This window comes from Strix aluco, chromosome 26 (assembly GCF_031877795.1).
Source record: "Strix aluco isolate bStrAlu1 chromosome 26, bStrAlu1.hap1, whole genome shotgun sequence".
Lineage (NCBI taxonomy): Eukaryota > Metazoa > Chordata > Aves > Strigiformes > Strigidae > Strix > Strix aluco.
Window position 1 is genome coordinate 1447927 of NC_133956.1, and position 18537 is coordinate 1466463.

The 18537-nt window shown below is 42.0% G+C and overlaps 1 protein-coding gene across 1 annotated transcript; it reads left to right on the forward strand.

The window, feature by feature from the left end:
• Positions 1-1564: 1564 nt before the first annotated feature.
• On the forward strand, positions 1565-17516 carry CLSPN (claspin). The gene is made up of 26 exons (XM_074850860.1): positions 1565-1572; positions 1685-1733; positions 1891-2020; positions 2575-3038; positions 3737-3901; positions 4243-4332; positions 4569-4641; positions 5188-5296; positions 5959-6515; positions 7514-7705; positions 8577-8758; positions 9296-9498; positions 9789-9853; positions 10250-10455; positions 10940-11100; positions 11197-11423; positions 11652-11766; positions 12450-12528; positions 12852-12943; positions 13556-13720; positions 13815-13936; positions 14165-14292; positions 14750-14852; positions 15543-15625; positions 15831-15992; positions 16195-17516. Exons 1-26 carry the CDS (start codon positions 1565-1567, stop codon positions 16306-16308), a joined length of 4044 nt encoding a protein of 1347 aa, XP_074706961.1. The 3' UTR covers positions 16309-17516.
• The last annotated feature ends 1021 nt before the right edge of the window (positions 17517-18537 follow it).

The window sequence follows — 18537 nt, forward strand, 5'->3', positions numbered from 1 at the left end:
ACAGTTCTGGAGAAGCCTCTTGAGCACCAGGGCCAAGCTCTGACCTGCCATCCCTTTCCCTCTTTGGCAGCATTGTGCCCCACATACTGCAGGCTCGGTGGTGTTATGTGGTGGCAGCACCTTACATGGAGCGGATGTAGAGAAACACACTGAGGTGTGAGGCTTTACTCAGACTCATCTGTACTCACCGGTCCTGATCACAAGGGGAAAAGGCTTTTGCACTCCCACTAGCAAATGCCTGCAGCAGGTCTGCAGCCTCCACAGGTGACGCAGCACCAGACTCTGGTGGTAGCCCCCGTTGGCTCTGGAGGCAGGGCTGTGCTGTCCCTCACAACTGAGGCCCCTTCTGGGACGCGGCCCAGCCTGAGCTCTGAGGGGCTAGCGTACCTCACGGGGCCGGGCCCGCAGACCCCTGAGGCACCCACACTGCCTAGTGCTGCACCGGCACGGCTGTGCGCCCCTGCTCACCCCCGCCAGGCCGCAGACAGGCCCAGGCCCCCCCTCAACCGGCCCCTCGAGGCCGCCCGCCGCGGCGGAGGAGCCGCCTCGCCCTGACAGCAGAGGGCGCGCTGCTCCGGGGCGGCCTTATAAGGCGCGCGGGGTGGCCTGGAAACGCGAGCACTGATTGGGCCAGGCAAAGGAGGCGGGGCCAGGCGGAAAAACCTCCCAATAAAGCTGCGAGGGGCGGGGCTTTGGGGCAGCCCTGAGCGGCCATTGGCTGTCTGCAGGGTTGGGCGGGACTGGCGCAGCGCGCGAAGACTCGAAGCGGTTCCCTACGCGGTTGTGAGGCGGGAGCGGCGGGGCTGGGCCAGGCCATGGCGGCAGCGGCGGCGGCGGAGGGTGGGGCCCCCGCTGAGGTGAGTCCTGCCGCTCCGCATCACCGGCTGGCTGCGGCCTCGGGGCTCCTCTGACTGTGGCGCGGCAGAGGGCCGGGAGGAGTTGCGAGGAGCGGTGAGGGAGGTGGCGGCGGCGGCGCCTCCTCGGCCGCTCTTACGCGCGGGCGGCAGCGCGCCGCCGCCGGGCTCGCCCCGCTCTTCTCAGACTACGCTTCCCGGCACCCCCGGCAGCTCGCCCTTCCGCCTTGCCGCCCGCGGGGCCTGCCGGGAAGGCTGCGCTTGGCCTATCCCCGCGGTGCATGCTGGGGGGTGTGGGGCACGGGCCGCGGGCGCGGTGCATGCCGGGAAGGCGGTGCCGGGCGCGGGCGGGCGCGCTGCATGCCGGGAAGGGCGCTCCGGCAGGGTCCGCCCGGCTCGGGGACCGGTGTGTCCCGTCCCCTCAGCCCGGTCCCGGCCCATCGCCCGCCCGCCGCCTCCGCAGCGCTGCGCGGGGCTGTGACCCCGCCGGGCCGCGGCCGGGCTGACCTGCTGCGCCTGCAGCGCTGCCGTGACCTGCGGCGGCCCGGGGGGGGGGGGGGGTCAGCCGTGAGGGGGATTCCCGGGACATAGGAGGGGCCCTTCTGCTGCAGCGGGCCGGCGCGCCGGCCTTGGGCACCTTGTCGTAGAGGATCCTTGCTGAAGAATGCCCACAGGTGTCTGCTGGCCCCTATTTAGTTAATTTAGGCGAAATGCGGATGTGGGAGAATAAATTTTTACTTTTCTCACCCTTTTCATTCTAAAAGATTTGAATAACAATCAGGGGAGATCAGGCAGTATGTTGATTCCTTTTTTTTTTTTCTGTGTACAAGCCCACCTTTAAATACTGATAAAATTGGATGTAGTGTAATCTCCCTTCATGTAAATACCAAATAACTCTTAAAATATAATGATAATGTATGTGTATGTAATTGTGTGTAAAGGGTTAGCCGAGGTTTTGGAATGAAGTTAGACAACAAGTGTCATTACTAAATAAACAGCACTTACTATAGCAAGGAAACTTTGTTTTGCTTTGTAGTTTCCGTTAGAAGACTTGAATTCAGACTTGCAGAAACCCCATGATAGCGACTCTGACAGCGGACAGGGCAGCTGTGAAGCAGCCTCTCCAGGTCCCTGCAGCAAAGGGAGAGCATCTCCCGATGACAGAGGTCTGTAATATTTCCCTGAATTGTGCCTGCTGCTTGTTGCCTTCAGTGGTGCTTTTTTCGTTTTATAAATACTTTTTTACGAAGTTGTCGTTGCTCAACCTGTTGGAATCCAAACTGCCTTTTTTGCTGCTCATTATGTGGGCAGATATCTGTAAGTCTCTGAAAAGCATTTTTTGAGGTACAGAAAGGGAAATGGTAAATGGGATGTGAGTGTCTTAATTGCTTAATTCCTTATGACTTACTTAATCTATGTCCTCAGTTACTTACTGTGGGTTTTATACTATTTCAAGACAAGTCACTGTCAGTGAAGGATTTTCAGTTTTGCCTTTTTTTTTTAAAGGTTAAGAACCTATAACATCAGTTTGGGTCAGTTATATACTGCACTACAGGGAGAAGTGGATTTTGAAAACTTGAGTTCAAGCTGCTTTGCTGTAGATGTTGACATCTGTGAAATTTAACAGATATGTAACTATGTTTAACTGATTGTTTGTTAATTAACTTGTGGAATTTTCCTCTCCGTAGCATGCATCATTTCTTTTAATATATTTTGTCAGATTCAGAGGAAGAGATTTTTGTACGTAAAAAAGCAAAAAGCAAGAAGGTACTTCAGGACAGTGAGAGCGAGGATGGAGAGGATGGTGGCTCTTTTGTGCAGAACAATGCTCCAGGTGGAGACGAGGAAAATGGAGAGGAAAAAGAGAACATCGCTGCCCAGAGGGACAAGAAATCTCATTGGATTCGCCAAGGCCTGCTAGATAGTGATGACAGTGACACTGGTGACCGCTTGCAGATTGAAACCCTTGAAACAAGCAGAAAGTCTGGCTTGTCCGAGAATGAGCTGGAAGAGGAGAGACCCCTAAAGTCTGGGAAAAAGTACAGAAAACATAAACAACATAAACATGATTTTGAAGAAGGGGTGGCAAAAAAACCTGTAGGAAAATCAAGAAGAAGAAAGGAGAAGGAGAGAACAATTGAGTCCATTAAACAGCTGAAAAAAGAAAAGAATCCTAGAGCAGAGGTATATATTTTGGCAGAAAGTCTCAGATGTTTTCTCAACTAAGTTAATTTTGTTTCTGCATTTGGCTCTTGTGTTTCAATGCTTTGGCACTGCCAGTGCCCACATCCTGCAGCAGAGGTGGGATCCACAGGACACAGCCCAAGTCTGCTGGTTTCATCTGCACAGAACGTACAGACCCTAATGCTTGATTTAATGTCAGTGCGTGTGAAGCCAGGCAGAAATTATTTGAGGTTTTTTTGGGTTCGTTGCGGGTTTGTTACATGCACAAACTGCTTTGATTGGTATTTCAGCTTTTCTCTACATTGCTGGGCTAGTTTCTGGAGGAAGCTTTGGGCTACTTTCAGATCGGAACTCTGGTCTAAATAAATGGCTGCTGGGGAGGTTGTGTATTGTTGCTATTTATGAAACGCATATTTCAAGTGTTAATTTTTTCTCTCTGAGGCATTTTGGTCTTAAGTAACTGTTGAAATTCCCAACTTATCATAGGCATATGAATTAATTACCTTATCAACTTTACGGTGCTGTGAAGTGAGTATGACTGCCTTACATGACACACGAGGTGGTAGATTAAAGATGGCCTGTACTTCTCCTAACTTCTTTCCTGAAGACCTTTTGACTGTAATCTTAAATTATGTCAAAGAACTGAAGGGGTCCTTCTGAAACGAATTACACAACTACTTTATTCTTATGGCAAGCAGGTAGATGGTGGTGAGAGGTATCCTTTTAATGACAGTGGATGTCTCCTTGATGACAAAGACCTTTTTGATAATGGCTTAGAAGAGGAAAACGATTACCCCCCAGAGGATGAAGAGTCGATAGAATCAATACGAGCGGCAGTGAAAAACAAAATAAAAAAATATCAGGTAACATTTGATAGTGACACAAGATTATTGGTTATTAGTGGGTGGTATTGTACCTAATCATGTATTAAAATCTTTCTGATATGACAGAGGAGAGAATAGTCCCCTGCTTTTTGTTCTTAAAGATGGAGGGACGTTGTCCTGGGAAGTTATAATGCTTTAGTAGGAGCTTTGGAAATCTACCATAAGTATTAAGTGGGATTTATGTTGGTTTATGAGAATACTTGCTGGTGTTGCTGACCAGTGATGATTCTGTACAATTATTTTTTTACTTTTGACCTGTTTGCCCTTGGTAGTGCCTGTGTACCTAGACAAATTGATGAATCTCTTCTTATGCACTGTAGAACAAAGAACGGTTTTCTGTGGATGAAGGCTACAAACATGTATTTGATGATGAGAACGAGGAACCTGTATTAAAAGAACCAAAAAGGAAGGTGAAGTATTCTTCTTTCTAAAGCTCTCCACTGTTTGTTGCAGTGACTCAAAACGTTTTTGTATGCACACTGTCCAGTGTTCTTGTTGATTTGCTATTTTTAGTCTTTTTATTTAACTGGCTGCTTTATTCTGACTCCCTTCTGTTTGAAAGGGAGAAATAAGCTATTTAGAAAGTATAAATGAAGTCTCATATTTTGTTTTCTGACTTCAGCAGCCTTTCTTTTCTTTCCTTAAGGAGCGGAAAGCAGCAAGGTTAAGTAAAGAAGCCATTAAACAACTACATAGTGAGACACAACGACTTATTAGAGGTAAAACTTAAATTATTTGTGTGTAGAGAGGTATAAACTATTAAGAAATTCAGGGGAGAAATTGAAAGAATTTGCCTGAAAGGTTAGAGCCTTCTTTCACCTGGCATGAGTTATTTAGGATTGAGGCATGCCAGACCATTTTTATTCAAGGACCTGTTAAAAGGTATCTTTGAAACTAATGAAGAAAAAAAATCATTGTGCAAACACTTGAGCCTGTAAACTTGTTGTGTAAAGTTAGTGCAATATTTAGAGAGTTTGACAAGCATGCAGTAATGTTGAAACTGGTCCTGCCATTCTGATATTAACACCACAGTTAATTTCCTAATGAATTCATGGGCATGTTGCAAATTTGGTCTTGAAGACTGTTGCTGTTGGAACTCTTTCCCAACAGCAGTGTTTGCTATATTCAAGTTTAAACTGTGCTGTTTGTGCCTAGGCAGATGCCTTTGCTGCAAAATACTTGTGTCAAGCTCCTTTGAATTCCAGATATCAAATAAATGCCTTGGATGATGTTTTAAACCTTCTCTCGCCTCCTTTCTCTGGTAGAATCGTCAGTGTCTCTCCCATATCACGTGCCTGAGACCAAAAGCATTCATGATTTCTTCAGGCGTAGACCTCGACCACTCTGCCAAGGAAATGCCATGGCATTGCTGAAGTAAGAACTTAAACCCTCCTTGTATCTTTTCATAAATTTTGAGGATATCCCAGCTTTGCTTTTGAGGGTAACTGGACTTTTGCATGCTGTAGGTGTTGTATGACATATGCACCTGCTCTGTGTACAGTCGCAGCTTTTTGCTGGTTTAATTTTAGCTGTTGCTTTGACTGGAAAGTTCTGTTAAGAAACTTTCTTAGGCTCCTTTAATTCTGTGAACCCCTGGAAATTAGGAGTATGTCACTGTTAACGTAAGGCAACGCTGCACTCTTCACAGTCGTACTGTTGAAGTAATCAGGGCCTAGTACTAACTCCAGATGAAGTAACATGCTCGTGCAAAGTTACTTTAATGTGATTTAGACTGGACCCCAACATTTTACTTGGACTATTGCTTGGTTTTGGTAATGTGTAGTAAAATATTTAAGCTGCTGTACTCACAAAATTTTTTGGGAATTTTATACTGTGATAATGTAACTAACTAGTACAAACTCTTTACACTTCCTTATCTTCTCAAAATGAAGTTTTCCAGACTTCTGTCCTTTATCTCTTTCCACACATTAATGACAATAATTAGTAAATTATTTCCTTCTCTTTGAGTTTGTTCTCAACCTCTTCTCCCCATTCACAGTAGCCATGGGTGATATAGTTCTTTCTGCCTTTGTTAGGTCCACTAAATACCAGCTATCCCTAAATGAAGAATCTGCAGACACTAAGAACCTGAGCACAGATTGCAAAGATGGGGAAATAGAAGGTGATCAATCAGCAGCTAATGAACCAGAAACAAGCCTTGGCAGAGATGTTGATACTACTGCGAACAAGCCTCTTGGTGATGCAGGGAAGAGCTTGACAGAAGATTGTGCTGAAGAGCCCAGGCAGGACGGTGATGATTCTCCCACAGTTAGGACTGTAACAGCTGATGGTAATACAGAACAACAGCAGCACTCTGACTTTCTAAACACTGACTGTAGTGAACAAAGAGAGAATGAAATTCCTCTAGCAGTTGGAGGAGATGTCCTTGAGCAAAGAGGTGAAACAGCACCAGACATACAATGTGACAAAAGCAATCAACAAGTGGGGCCTGGATTGGTGGCACCGCTGGAAAAAGTGAGGAAGTCCAAGTTGGATAAACTTCGTGAACTGGGAGTAGACCTGTCCATCAAGCCAAGAATCTGCTCTGACAACGAATCCTTTATAAACCTCGATGAATCAGATTCAAATAAAGGTATCGCTTTTATTGTTGTTCCTCTCATACCTGTCCCTGTAAGCAGAGTTAATCTGACTTAAACATTTCTCAGACTTTCCAGTTAAGGTGATAGAACAGTCAGGCACGTTCACTTACCAGTACGGATTCTTTGCTTCATGTTGGTATCCCTTTTCTTTCAGCTGATGTTTAAAAGGAAAGTTCTGAGTCCTTAATATTTGAAAGCTTGAAGGAATGCTCAGTTGTACCTATTTAATGATGAATGATTTATTTCTGTTTTGCTATAGTGAATTATAGTTGGTACTTAAAGCAGATTGGAGCACTTTTTCAAATTGATTCAAAACAAGGCATACAGTAATTATCTGGAAACAAAACTGGCCTGTAACTGATTTTGTTAAGAGGCGAGGCTGGATAACAAGCAAAAATCTACTTCTGTAGCAAGAATGGTTTGAATGTCTTTTAGGTACTGGAAGTTGAACGTCTAGTCATCAATATTAAATAGTTGACCTTGTTTCAGGGAAAGACTGCAAATGATTAGGCAATTTTATAATTCCATTAAATCTATTATGTATTAGAAGATCTTAAGAGGATGTCTGGATTGGATGCTACTTCTGTGCGTGGAAGAAACTGACCTCTGCCAAGGAGCTGTTTTTGTCAGCCGTCAGTCTGGCTTTAGATGTCTGTGTTAACAGAAGTCTAGAATTGCCTGGTGGCTGGAAGGCTAGACTGGAAGTGAGCTGAGGTCTTGTGGATAAATCGTAGTCAGTGATAAGGTAATTTAGTATTAGCTGATCTCAATTAACTACAAGTTACAGCAAAAATACTCTGTAATGGTTTATTGGTTTATTAGTCAAATAGAATGGTTTTGCAAATATATTAAAGATTTAGAGTTTTTAACTACCTTTGAAAAAAGAATTTTTCAAGATCTACTCTTGATACAACTTCAATGCTCAATGCTTTTAAATGCTATCAAATTAATTTAATTTGCATTTTGAAATTTAATTAATATGTATTTAAAGAATTAGAAGCCTTGAAAGCACGTTTCTTGAAGCACACTCTTGGAACGTCAAAATCCAAAGTTGAAAGGACCATAAACATGAACATTATCCGTAAGGAGACTACGTCTGAAGGAAAGGAGGAGCTGAGAGCAGACGTGGTACCAGCAGTGTTGGCTGCAGAGAGCCTGGATGAAACAGTCCACACGAAGCCAGGTTGGTTTGGGAGGAGAAGTGATGATTGAATTGGAAAACACCTTGTCTTCTTTTCCCCCTCATTCCCCCTTTCCCAGTGCTGCCCTATGAAATACAGATGAAGGGATCTTCATTTGTGAAATTAGTATGTATGCTCCCTCTAATGGGTAGCCCTGTTTTAAAAAAGAATCTTGATAGACCTCTTAAAGAGCACAGGCCAGTGTAGAACAGCCTCAGTCAGATCTTTGCAACTGGTTCTCTGGATTTCTCCCCATCTGTACCAAAATTTTATATAAACATATATCCACACTGTTGTATTTCATCAGCCCTCTGAATGTGACTCTCAGACTTCTTCTGAGCTGCTACCGATTATTAGATCTCATATTTCCTTATTTCTAAACTGCAGTTTCTAATAGAATTGTATGTATTTGCAAACAAAACTGTGCGTGGAATGTGACTCTCCCATAGCATCCATTAAAAGAAATAGATTATTTGGCTGGTTCTATGGGCACACATTATTTCTAGCTGCTCTTGATTATTTCATGTGCTGTAGCACATCTGCCCGTGGCACTTGGATGCTCTTGTTCCCAAAAGGTGCAGTGGAGAGACAGGTCCTGTTCTCATTCGGAGCGCTGCGCCGGTGGCATTTATGGATAACGAGGAATCTTGGTAATCCTTGAGACTGTGTGGTTTCTCTAAATGGAGCTGAGCTTATTGAAACTAACTGCTCCTAGCTCTTAGTAGATCAATTCACAAAAACATTTAAAAACAAGTAATTTTTTTAATTCCCTTTTTGATGTGTGTAGCTACATTAGATTGGATGCTTCAAGGCGGTGAATTGAAGGATTCACAGTAGTACAGCTGATGTATTAATTTCTTCACTTCTATCCAGGTGAAAAGCTGCAGGCACTGAAGGCTAAACTCCAGGAGGCCATGAAACTCCGCAGGACCGAGGAGCGCCAAAAGCGGCAAGCGTTGTTTAAACTGGATAATGAGGACATGCTGGAGGAAGAAGAGGAAGAGGAGGAAGAGATGACAGATGAGTCTGAGGAAGAGGAAGAAGACAATCATGAGGTCTGTATGCAATATTTTTACAGAACCTTGTCAGCTTCTCAATTCTGCTGCCTCTGCCCAATGAAATGAGACTTTTGTACGCTGTTAATACTAGGGAAATTGCCAAGAATTCTTCCTAGAAGCTAAAAACCTGCTACAGTTGGCATGTTCAGGGTTTGCATTGTCTGAAACTGAATTTATTAATATTTTTTTACTTGTCTAAACAGTATTAAAACCGAATGTAAGTGTGCAGAAGATTCTGGTGCCGTTTTCATGTATCCTTGGCTCATTGCTAGCAGGGGACAAACAGGTCACCTGCCCGATGTGGGGTAGGATTTACCATGGCCTTTCCTTTTTAAAAGGGATCAGAACAGCTTGGCTGTTTCAAGCACCTCTATGGCAGTTGTCTCAGAGTGGAATATTTGCATGTAAGAACTGTGAATGTCACTCAGCTTCATCCTCCATATGGTAAAATGTTTTCTTGAAAAGCAAGGAAGTTGACAGATCAAAGCAATAACCACCGTATCTCTGCTATTTTTGGGGGTGGTTTTTTTTTAGAATGTGGAATTTCTGCTTGGTGAAGCAGAGGAAGATAATGAAGATACAGAAGAGAAACATGTTGAAGATGGTGATAAAGAAACCGACAAAGAATCGATTGATGGAGAAAAGCTGGAAAAATCTGTGCACTGTGATTCTGTTCCCAAACCACCTTCAACAGAGTCTACATTGATGCTTTTTAAGGACAGCTCCTCAAAAATGGGGTAAATAAACCAAGCTTTAAAATTTTAAATTTGCTCAATACACAGAGATGTTTTGATTTAAAGTACCTTTTATAAGTATTTTTTTCTGTCCTATTCCGGTAGTTATATGTGCATTAATATATATTTTCTTTAAAAAACTTAGTCGTTGTTTAGTGGAATGATCTGTTTCTTAATCACAACATACGAGATGTATTTTTGTGTCTTACCTTGTTTTTTGCAATTAGGTTTGACAGACAATAGCAATTCGACTTGTATATGTTGGCAAATACATTTTATTTAATGAATTGCAGATATTCTCTTCCTGACGAGAAACTTGAGATGGAAGAAGTTGCAGACAAAGGTTCTACCAAGTTAGGTAAAGTACAACTATTATCGTAGCTAGTGGTTTTTTTCACATGGCACATGTATAGGTTTCTGTTTGGTATTCAGTATTTTTGTTACTTCATCACCTGTATAGTTATACAGTATGATTATAGAAGCTTAGCCTGTTGAAAAAAATGGGAGGGCTTGAAAAAACTCAGGGAAAATAAAGTTCAAAATTATACTGGAAAAATATAGAAACTGTCAGAAATCAATAAGGTGAAATTCAGTAAAAAAGCATGATATGCATCCTCAGTGAAGAAAGAAATCCAACATAAGCACTAAATAATGAATTTTTAGCAAGGTGTCAGTATTGCAATACCGTATCTTGAGGTCCTACTGGATCACCAAAAAAAGTTAAGCACTGTATTTTTTTATTTTTTTTTCACAGAGGATGATGATTCATTTTCTCTACCAACACTAGCAAAAGAGAACAGCCATAACAGCAGCTTCGAGTTGATCGGCTCCATGATTCCATCGTATCAGCCCTGTAACAAGCAGATGTCACGTGGAGGGAACTTTTTATCTGCAGCAGGAGGTTTCAGGTCACCTTCCCCAGGTTTTTTCAAAACGAGCTTTATCAGCTCTGCTTCCAAGGTGAGGTGGTCAGGCCTATCCCTATCGTATATTAACACAGTGGGTAGTGAATAAATGTATTTTATCCTGACTGTCAGATCTATCAAAAAAATAATACCAGAAGGTGGTATCTAGCCAAATGCTTTTATATGTGTAAGATTTCAGAAAAGCAAACTCTCCTTGGAGTTTAAAATGTCTCCATATTGGAACGGATGAAAATGACATTATAAAAAGTTATATTCTAAAACATCAGAGAAGAGATGATATAATCTGTGTTTTATAGATAAAAAATATTTACCAAGTACATATTTTAAATATACTTACCTGGGCTACACGATATCTGATGTCAGTGAACTCCTATGATTTATCAGAGCAGTGCAGACATACTGGAATTCTGCATGGCATTAATTCTTTTAAATAGGTTAAATGTTTTATCCCATTCTTGCTTTTGAATTCCAGGCTTGCAAAACAAATATCTTATACGTTTTTATATTCCTTTGGCTAGAGCTCAGGAAAGACATCTGAGCCCTCTCTTCCCATAGAAGATTCCCAGGACCTGTATAATGCCTCTCCTGAGCCCAAGAGTTTATTTCCAGGGGCTGGGGAGTCACAGTTCCAATTTTCTCTGGAAGATGACACTCAGAGCCAGCTGCTTGATGCGGATGGGTAGGTAATAGGTGTAAAGGATGGTGGTTTGTGCCCTTTAACAGAAGTTGAGCATACAGGCCAGCAAGGTTTTTCTAACGATCAACTCTCTTTCAGGTTCTTGAATGTTGGACAACATAGGAATAAATACCAGCCCTCAAAGCATCAGCTGACTCTGGCCAGCATGGACGAGAACGCGATGGATGCCAATATGGATGAATTACTAGACCTGTGTTCCGGACAGTTTAGCAGTCAGGCTGAACGCGTGCCAAATACCAGCAGCAACAAAAAGCAGAACATGGAAGAACTGCTCAATCTTTGTTCAGGAAAATTCGTGTCTCAGAGTACGTCCTGAATTCTGTTTCCAGCTTTGCTGGTGACTTGATTCAAAAGCTTTATGTGAAGGTGCCCTTTAGTTGTGGGCGCTAGTGCAGAATATGGAACTTCTGAGAGCTGTCACAATTTGTCACCTTTGTGGGATCATGCTAACTGGTATTTCTAGGATGCTCTCTGACATTTTAAGAGTAGAAATATATCTGTCTAATAAGTTGCCATCTTACTCCTTTTCATAGCAGGTTCCCCAACATGGGCATCTTCAGTGTCTTCCAAGGCAGAAAAAGACAGTGACATAGAAGACCCCATGGCAGAAGCTCTAGCGCTTTGTTCAGGCTCCTTCCCCACAGACAGGTTAGCACTGTTCTTCCTAAAATGACAAAAACTTACAGTGATAGTTGTCTCCTTTCACTCTTAATGTGCTTTCTTGTTCGTCATCAGTTCAGAACGCTGTAAGCAAAAGTGTGGTCTGTTTCGGAGGTGAAAAGGAGGAATATTGCAAATTGCTCAGCAATCACTCTCTAAATTGGCAGCATATACTGTTTCCCACAGCTGCTGTGAAGGGAAATTCTTTGTCTTTCACTGATAGTGAAAGAAGTGTTGAAGACCTTTCATGAAACTGAGAAAAGATTGTTAGAATGTAGGACATTTGGGTTCTGTTCTGCTGCCAAACTACAGGAACCATAACCAAATGTATTTTTTCCATTGATTAAACTAGAAAGGTGTGTGGCTGCCTGAGAAAAAGGATAACGAGGATGGGACTGTTAGGGGGATCCAAGAGGAATTTTAGAGGGAAACAAACTCAGAAATTAGTACATGTCCCATGGTTTCTGCAAGTGAAGACCTGCGGTCTTAAAATATCAGTGCTAATGGGGATTTGGGGCATTTAAAGGTAAATGTTGTTGAGAGACTGTAGCTCTGAGCACTCGCAGGTGATTGCCTGAGAGCAGCTGCTGTGGTGGTTGAAACTTTGCCTTGAATTACTGTGAATCCATCATTGGAGGTGAAATGAAAATGTGTGTTTGTTCATTTCCCAGGGAAGAGGAAGAGGAGGAGGAGCAAGAACTTGGTGATTTTCAGCTTGTAACGGATGACAATGCCTTTGATAGTGAAGAGGTACGGACTGATGGAGCAAAGCAACTGCTGCAGCATTTGGACTAAGAGAATTCCATTTATCTACTTAGTTTTTTAACATAACCATCAATGCAAAGTATCATGACTTCCAGAACAAGCTACTGAAATGTTTTTAAGAGCAATGTCTGGATCATTTAGAATGTCTCCTTTAATATTATGATATACTGGATAAAGCATAGCAAATCCTCTGAAAAATCTCTGGTGTTTTAGTCTCTGTTTGTGGCTTGAAGAATAGAAGCAGCTGTCACTACAAAGCCATCCACTTCCAGAAATTCCTTAATTTCTGAAAACTTTCTCTTTGACAGGATGAAAAAAGTGGAGATAGTGATGCTGAAGAAGCAGAAGTGAGTGATGAAGAAGAACTGCTGAGACATAGACAGGGCTTGAAGAAAAAACTGTTAAGTACATCTTTTTTGTATCTTAATTGCCAGACAGAATAGAATATTAATAGCACTAGAAATTTAGTCTATAATTATTCCCTCCCCAGCATTAGTAGCTAATGTTTATATGGCATTGGCTCTGACTGTTTTTGTGCTTTGGTGCTGCCACGTTGCATGAGTTTAACTATGTTGCTGGTGGATTATAGAGGATTTCCGTTAAAATTTTCATTATAGATGGAAATCAGAAGGGCACAGTGAAAGCAACACAACCTTCTTTTGACCAAAAAAGCAGGATTCAAGGAGTATTGCTGTCATTCTTCATGTCTTAAGATCTTTATTTGTTCTAGTTCGTAAAACATGTAGTTGGCAGTTATCGTTGCTGTCACATTTGGTGGGCAACGGGCCAGGAATCTGGAGGGTGACAATAATCTGGGGTGTTGTGTGTTGGCAGGCTGTCTGTGGAAATGTGCAAGAACTCAAGTCTTAGTCTTTTAAAAAACAAAGATGAATCATAATTTCTCATTGAGGATATGTGTTAATTTCATGTCAAAACATAGAGCTTGCTTTCAGAAGATTTGTGTGATGATTATTGGTGTACCAAACTGAAGTTTTTTAATGTTCTTTTATAGAAAACTGCAGGATTTCTTGGAAGATGAGGCAGAGCTGTCAGGGAGTGATGTGGGAAGTGAGGAAGAATACGATGGTGAAGACCTGAACGAATATGAAGAAGAGATTATTGATGAGGAACTCCCTAATGAAGCGGAATTAGAAAACCAAGTACAGAAGTTACACATGTCAGTGACAGTATTAGTCTGTATTTTTGTGTGTGGAGTCGTGGCTCTTGGATATAATCTGGACTAACCTCCTCCCTCTTCTCTGCGCTGATAGGAAGGTGATGCTCGATGACGACAAGCGGCAGTTACGCTTGTACCAGGAGAGGTACCTGGCTGATGGTGACCTGCACAGTGATGGCCCTGGCAGAATGAGGAGGTTCAGATGGAAAAACATAGGTGCCTTTCTGATCCGTAGTCAATAGATGGGGGTAAAAGATTGGAAAGAGAGTGCGTGGGTGTGAAATACCACTCAGTAGTCCTTCAGAAGTAAATAAACTGGGCGGGGAGGGTTCTTCTTTTGGTGGGTTTTTTGTTTGTTTTAGATTGATTTTGTTGTTGTTGGTTTTTACTGGTCTGCTTATTGTATGTCTCTCTTGATAGCTAATTTTTTTTTTCTTTGTCTAGATTATGCTTCACAGACTGACTTGTTTCAGAAAGATTCAGATAATGATGATGAAAACGAACAGTTTGATGAGACAGAAGCAAAATGGAGGAAAGAGCGGTTTGAACGAGAGCAGTGGCTTCGTGAGCAGGTAACAGCTTCCAGAATGGCATCTGCTCAGTGTTCGTACCATTGCTAGATGTGAAATCGTCAGTTCCTCAAGTTAAACTCTGGAAAAAATATCGGTCATATATATGTATCTTTGTTTTTCATTGTGAATTCTGCTCTTCTACAAGTATTGTACAGAAAGGGAAACTAATTCAGAAGGGAGAGGCAGAACAACTATGTTCTGAAATAAGTCTTTTATTAAACTTTTAGAGGTTTCAGTAGTAGGTCAGCTTTGTCAGCTGGATGTGGTACTAGAGGTTTGCTGTTCATTAATAGAACTAGGATGAAAAGGAGTAATTGCAGTAAACTTTTACGGTAGAAAGTAAATAAAAAATACTATTTACATAATGAAAGACTTGGTCTACTTAAAATACTGAATGAAATGTTCATTCTTAGTATGAACTTTTTAAATTTTACAAAGTAACTTCTCTCTGCTACAGAAGGAAAAAAATAAAGAACAGGAGGAGGAGGAAGAAATTGGTGAAGACAGCCAATTCATGAAACTAGCAAAAAAAGTAACTGCTAAGTCCCTACAGAAGAAAGGTAAGCTTGCTTTTTATTGAAGGGACAATCAAATAAGAGAAAGAAAGCTTAACTTCTAGTTGTCACGCGTGGTCTCCAGTGAAGCAGGCCACGAATCAGAACTCCAGTGTCTGGGTTTCTTACACCAGTCTGAGCTCGTGTCTTCCAGAACTTGAAAAGCTAAAGCTATAAAATCATGGAAAATATGCAACTGCAAGGTTGGTGATAATTGTGTGTATTTACTTAATAAAATAGTATGCTGCTACTTGAAAAAAAACACTGTAGAGTGGAAATAAGTTCCTCTACATCTTTTAGTCTTTTGTTCTTCGTTTGCTTGCCTTTAAGACGCAGAGAAGGAGACTGTAAGTGACATTCCGCCTAGCAGTTTCTCCAAATATCCGTGACTTAAGAAAAAACTGTGTAATGTAGTGAAAGTAAACATAAGTTTTCCTTGGTCGTGTCAAAAACATGACTCCAAGTGTGCAAAGCTGTTTCAAACCCAAATTTTCCCTTCTAACTGATAGAACTAATTGCCAGAGTCATCTATCAGTTGTACGGCTCAGAGTATAATTTGATGCAGCTTCTCCCCCCTCCCGGCCCCCCTGCAGTATTTACTGTCTGTTTTCAATTCGAAGTTCTTTCGTTTGATATAAAATTATATTCCTTCAAATGAAGTTCAGAAACTGAGACTTCCCTCTCTGTCTCTGCTAGCCAGCCCAGCAGTAGTGGTACAAGACACCGCGCTACTACCCAGGAACCCCTTTGAAACATTCCGACCTGCCAGTGACATCCAGGTTGGTAACAGCTCTGAAAAATGGTATTTCCAAACTGTGCCCGTAGAGCACAGCAAAGCCAGCTGACCCCAGATTCTGGCCATTTCTGGTTTGTATGGTAGTGAGTAACCTTTTAGTAGAGTAGTCTCCTCTGTTAAGAGCAACCTACTAAAAGAGCTGTCTTGTTCGTGTGAGCGGTTTAACGCAGCATTTCTTTGTTCTTCAGATAAAAAATGGGTCTCTCTTGAACAGACCTAAAGCTGTTCTTCAGAAACTAGCAGCAATGTCAGACCTCAATCCAAACGCACCTCGAAATTCAAGGAATTTTGTCTTTCATACACTTTCCCCAGACAAGAGTGAAGAGGCAAAGGAGAAATCAAAACTTCAGGTACAGGTTTGTGTGGAATGTGCTGCCAGTTGTGTAGATTAAACACAGCAGCGGTAAGCGCTGCCAAGTAGTTAAGATCATTGTTTTAAATACTCTCTGTGATTTCCTCGTATGTGCTCTCACACCAAATAATTCTTTGATAATTCAGAATTTAAACTTTTTGAAGACTTTTTATATTCTAATGTATCCTCCTCCCCTGCAGGTGAAGAAGAGAGCTCCTACTGCGGTAATAACATCTCTGGCCAAACGGCCCAGGGTAGACAGCACAGAGGAAACAAGTCAAAGCCGAAGCATATTCCAGTACTTGGAGAGCTGAATATTTCTGCTTAGGGCCAGAGGTTGCATCTTGTCTCTTTGCCAGTTGTGGTTTGTTTTGCAAATCTGCCAGCAATCATCAGGAAGGTAAACAAATTGCTGTGCATCCTCGTGCTGCCACTTGATTCACAAGTTCCAGTAATTTCGGGGCAATGGTCTTGTTTATTCCCCCTTGTTTTTTCTCAGTGCTCTGTGGCAAATGAGAGCCCCAAATCTGTGCTTGGTTGGGAATGAAATGCTAACTTGGTCTTTCCCAGGCATTAAGGAAACTCACACTACTGTATACTGCCCTCACAGAATCTCACACGTTTCAGTGGTATCAGTTCCATCTGAAAATACCGTTGGTGGGACAGGAATGACGCAGAAATGCTGCCGTCAGCTTAAAGCACAGATGAAGGAGGTATTGCTGCAGCTTGGGGTAAGCAGTGTTACCTATGGCAGGACGGGTGTTGTTTACAACTGCAGTACAAAGGCAGCTATGGCTTCCTCCAGCGTCGTCTTTTCTCTAACGTTAAGCATTTATTAGCTTGACATTTTAAGCAGCTCTAATTCATATTTGAAATGTATACTTTTAAAAAAGGTCCACAGGCTTTTATGAGGCAGTATGATAAGTTTTTATTACTGTTTATGTTCTTACATGTGCATATGAATGTTTGTGTGTGGAGAGGGAAAAATGTGGGAGAGGAAAAGGAGGTGTGTTGGGGGTATTTTATTTGCTTTTGTTGTAGAGAGTTGTTTGGTTTGTTTTGCCCAACTGAAGACTCTCTTAAATCATCCGTTCCGTTGTTTTCATGCAAGCTGCACTCATCTGAGAGACATCATCCATTTCTGAACAGCTGGTAACGAAAGGCTTCCTCTAGAACGAGGAAATCGGGTAATAAGGAACCATCATTCACAACTATTCTAAATAGTGTGAAAGAAACTAGAATATACAGCATCTCTGGCATTCCTGATTACATGTTGAAGTAGAGACCAGCTAATGGTAAGACAGTGGCCTGGTCCGTAAAACTGAACATCTTTCTAGGACTTGATGTCACGTACTTAAGTTGCTGACTGGAGAAATATCCTGAACTGTAAATTTTGTAACATCACAAGCATGCGCCTGGTGTGCTACATGTAAAATATTTTACTGTATATTATGTTTATAAAGATTATGGTACTAATTGGAGTGCAATTTTACAATAAAACGTGTTTTTAATTTTGGAGGCAGTTGGAATTAATTTACGGGACTTCATTTAGTTGTGTATACATGGAGGTTTTTTCCAAAATGTTTGTCTATCTCCTGGCTCTTTTTTTTCATTGCTGGTTTTCTTTTGTAGCCACAACTAAGCCCTTCACTAGCAACAGCTGCAGTAATATTGGAATACAACAAAAACAACCCCCCTTATGTTTATTGGAGTGTAAATTCTCAAGTCTTCCACTTAGGTTTGCATAAAATTCTTGGCCCCAAGAATATGTTTCTTCTTACTGATTCAATGGTTTTGGTTTTGTTAGTTCCTAGACAAAACTTGCTGTATGGTTGGCTTGAGGCGTGCCTGTTTCGGTTCATTCTAGCAATTCTAGTAATTAGTGTGCCTGGGTTTGGAGTGGGAGGTTTAGGGAAGAGGATGAAGGAGGAAAGGACACTTATCAGATGTTTCTTGAAGAACAGCATAACTGGAATAAGATAGCTGAATATCCAGTTAATTCTCTATCGTGGTGTTTGCACTGATTTCTAAGTTGTGCTAATTCAAACCTTCAAAACTGAAAAATCCTGCATCTTCTCTTAATTTTGCTAACACTGCCTGCCGCTAGAGAGCAGCAAGTGAATGCCCTTCCTCTAGCAAAAGGGGCCGGAAGAACGATTAAAGCTTAAACTATGCTCTGACTCAAGGGGAAATTCTTAGTTTTCCATGCTCCATGGCGTTGCAAAGGATTGAATTTATATAGACCTGTAATTGCTACATTTTTGCATCAGAATGTAGTAGCTTGAAGAGCACCTTTAGAGGGTTGGCTTTGCCCTAGTGGTCTGACTGGCCTTTCCTCAGCGTATGCTAGCCACAGCCACGGCATCTGTTTTGCTTTTCCTTTAGAATTTTCCCTTCAAAATATGTTTTCCTTGTTCCAGAGCCAAGAGCAGAAAAATACTGTTGGGCCTGAAGAGCTTAGAAATTGAAATACATAGAACAGGAAGATTTCTGGCTACTGCTGCTCAGAGTAAAGGTTTCCCCCACGACAACCTTTCAGGAGT

Bases quoted from the DNA above. Each gene is read 5' to 3' on its own strand.
- CLSPN (XM_074850860.1), top strand. The intron at 4,642-5,187 runs GTAAAACTTAAA...TTTCTCTGGTAG, and splicing joins GACACAACGACTTATTAGAG to AATCGTCAGTGTCTCTCCCA. The intron at 9,854-10,249 runs GTAAAGTACAAC...TTTTTTTCACAG, and splicing joins CAAAGGTTCTACCAAGTTAG to AGGATGATGATTCATTTTCT.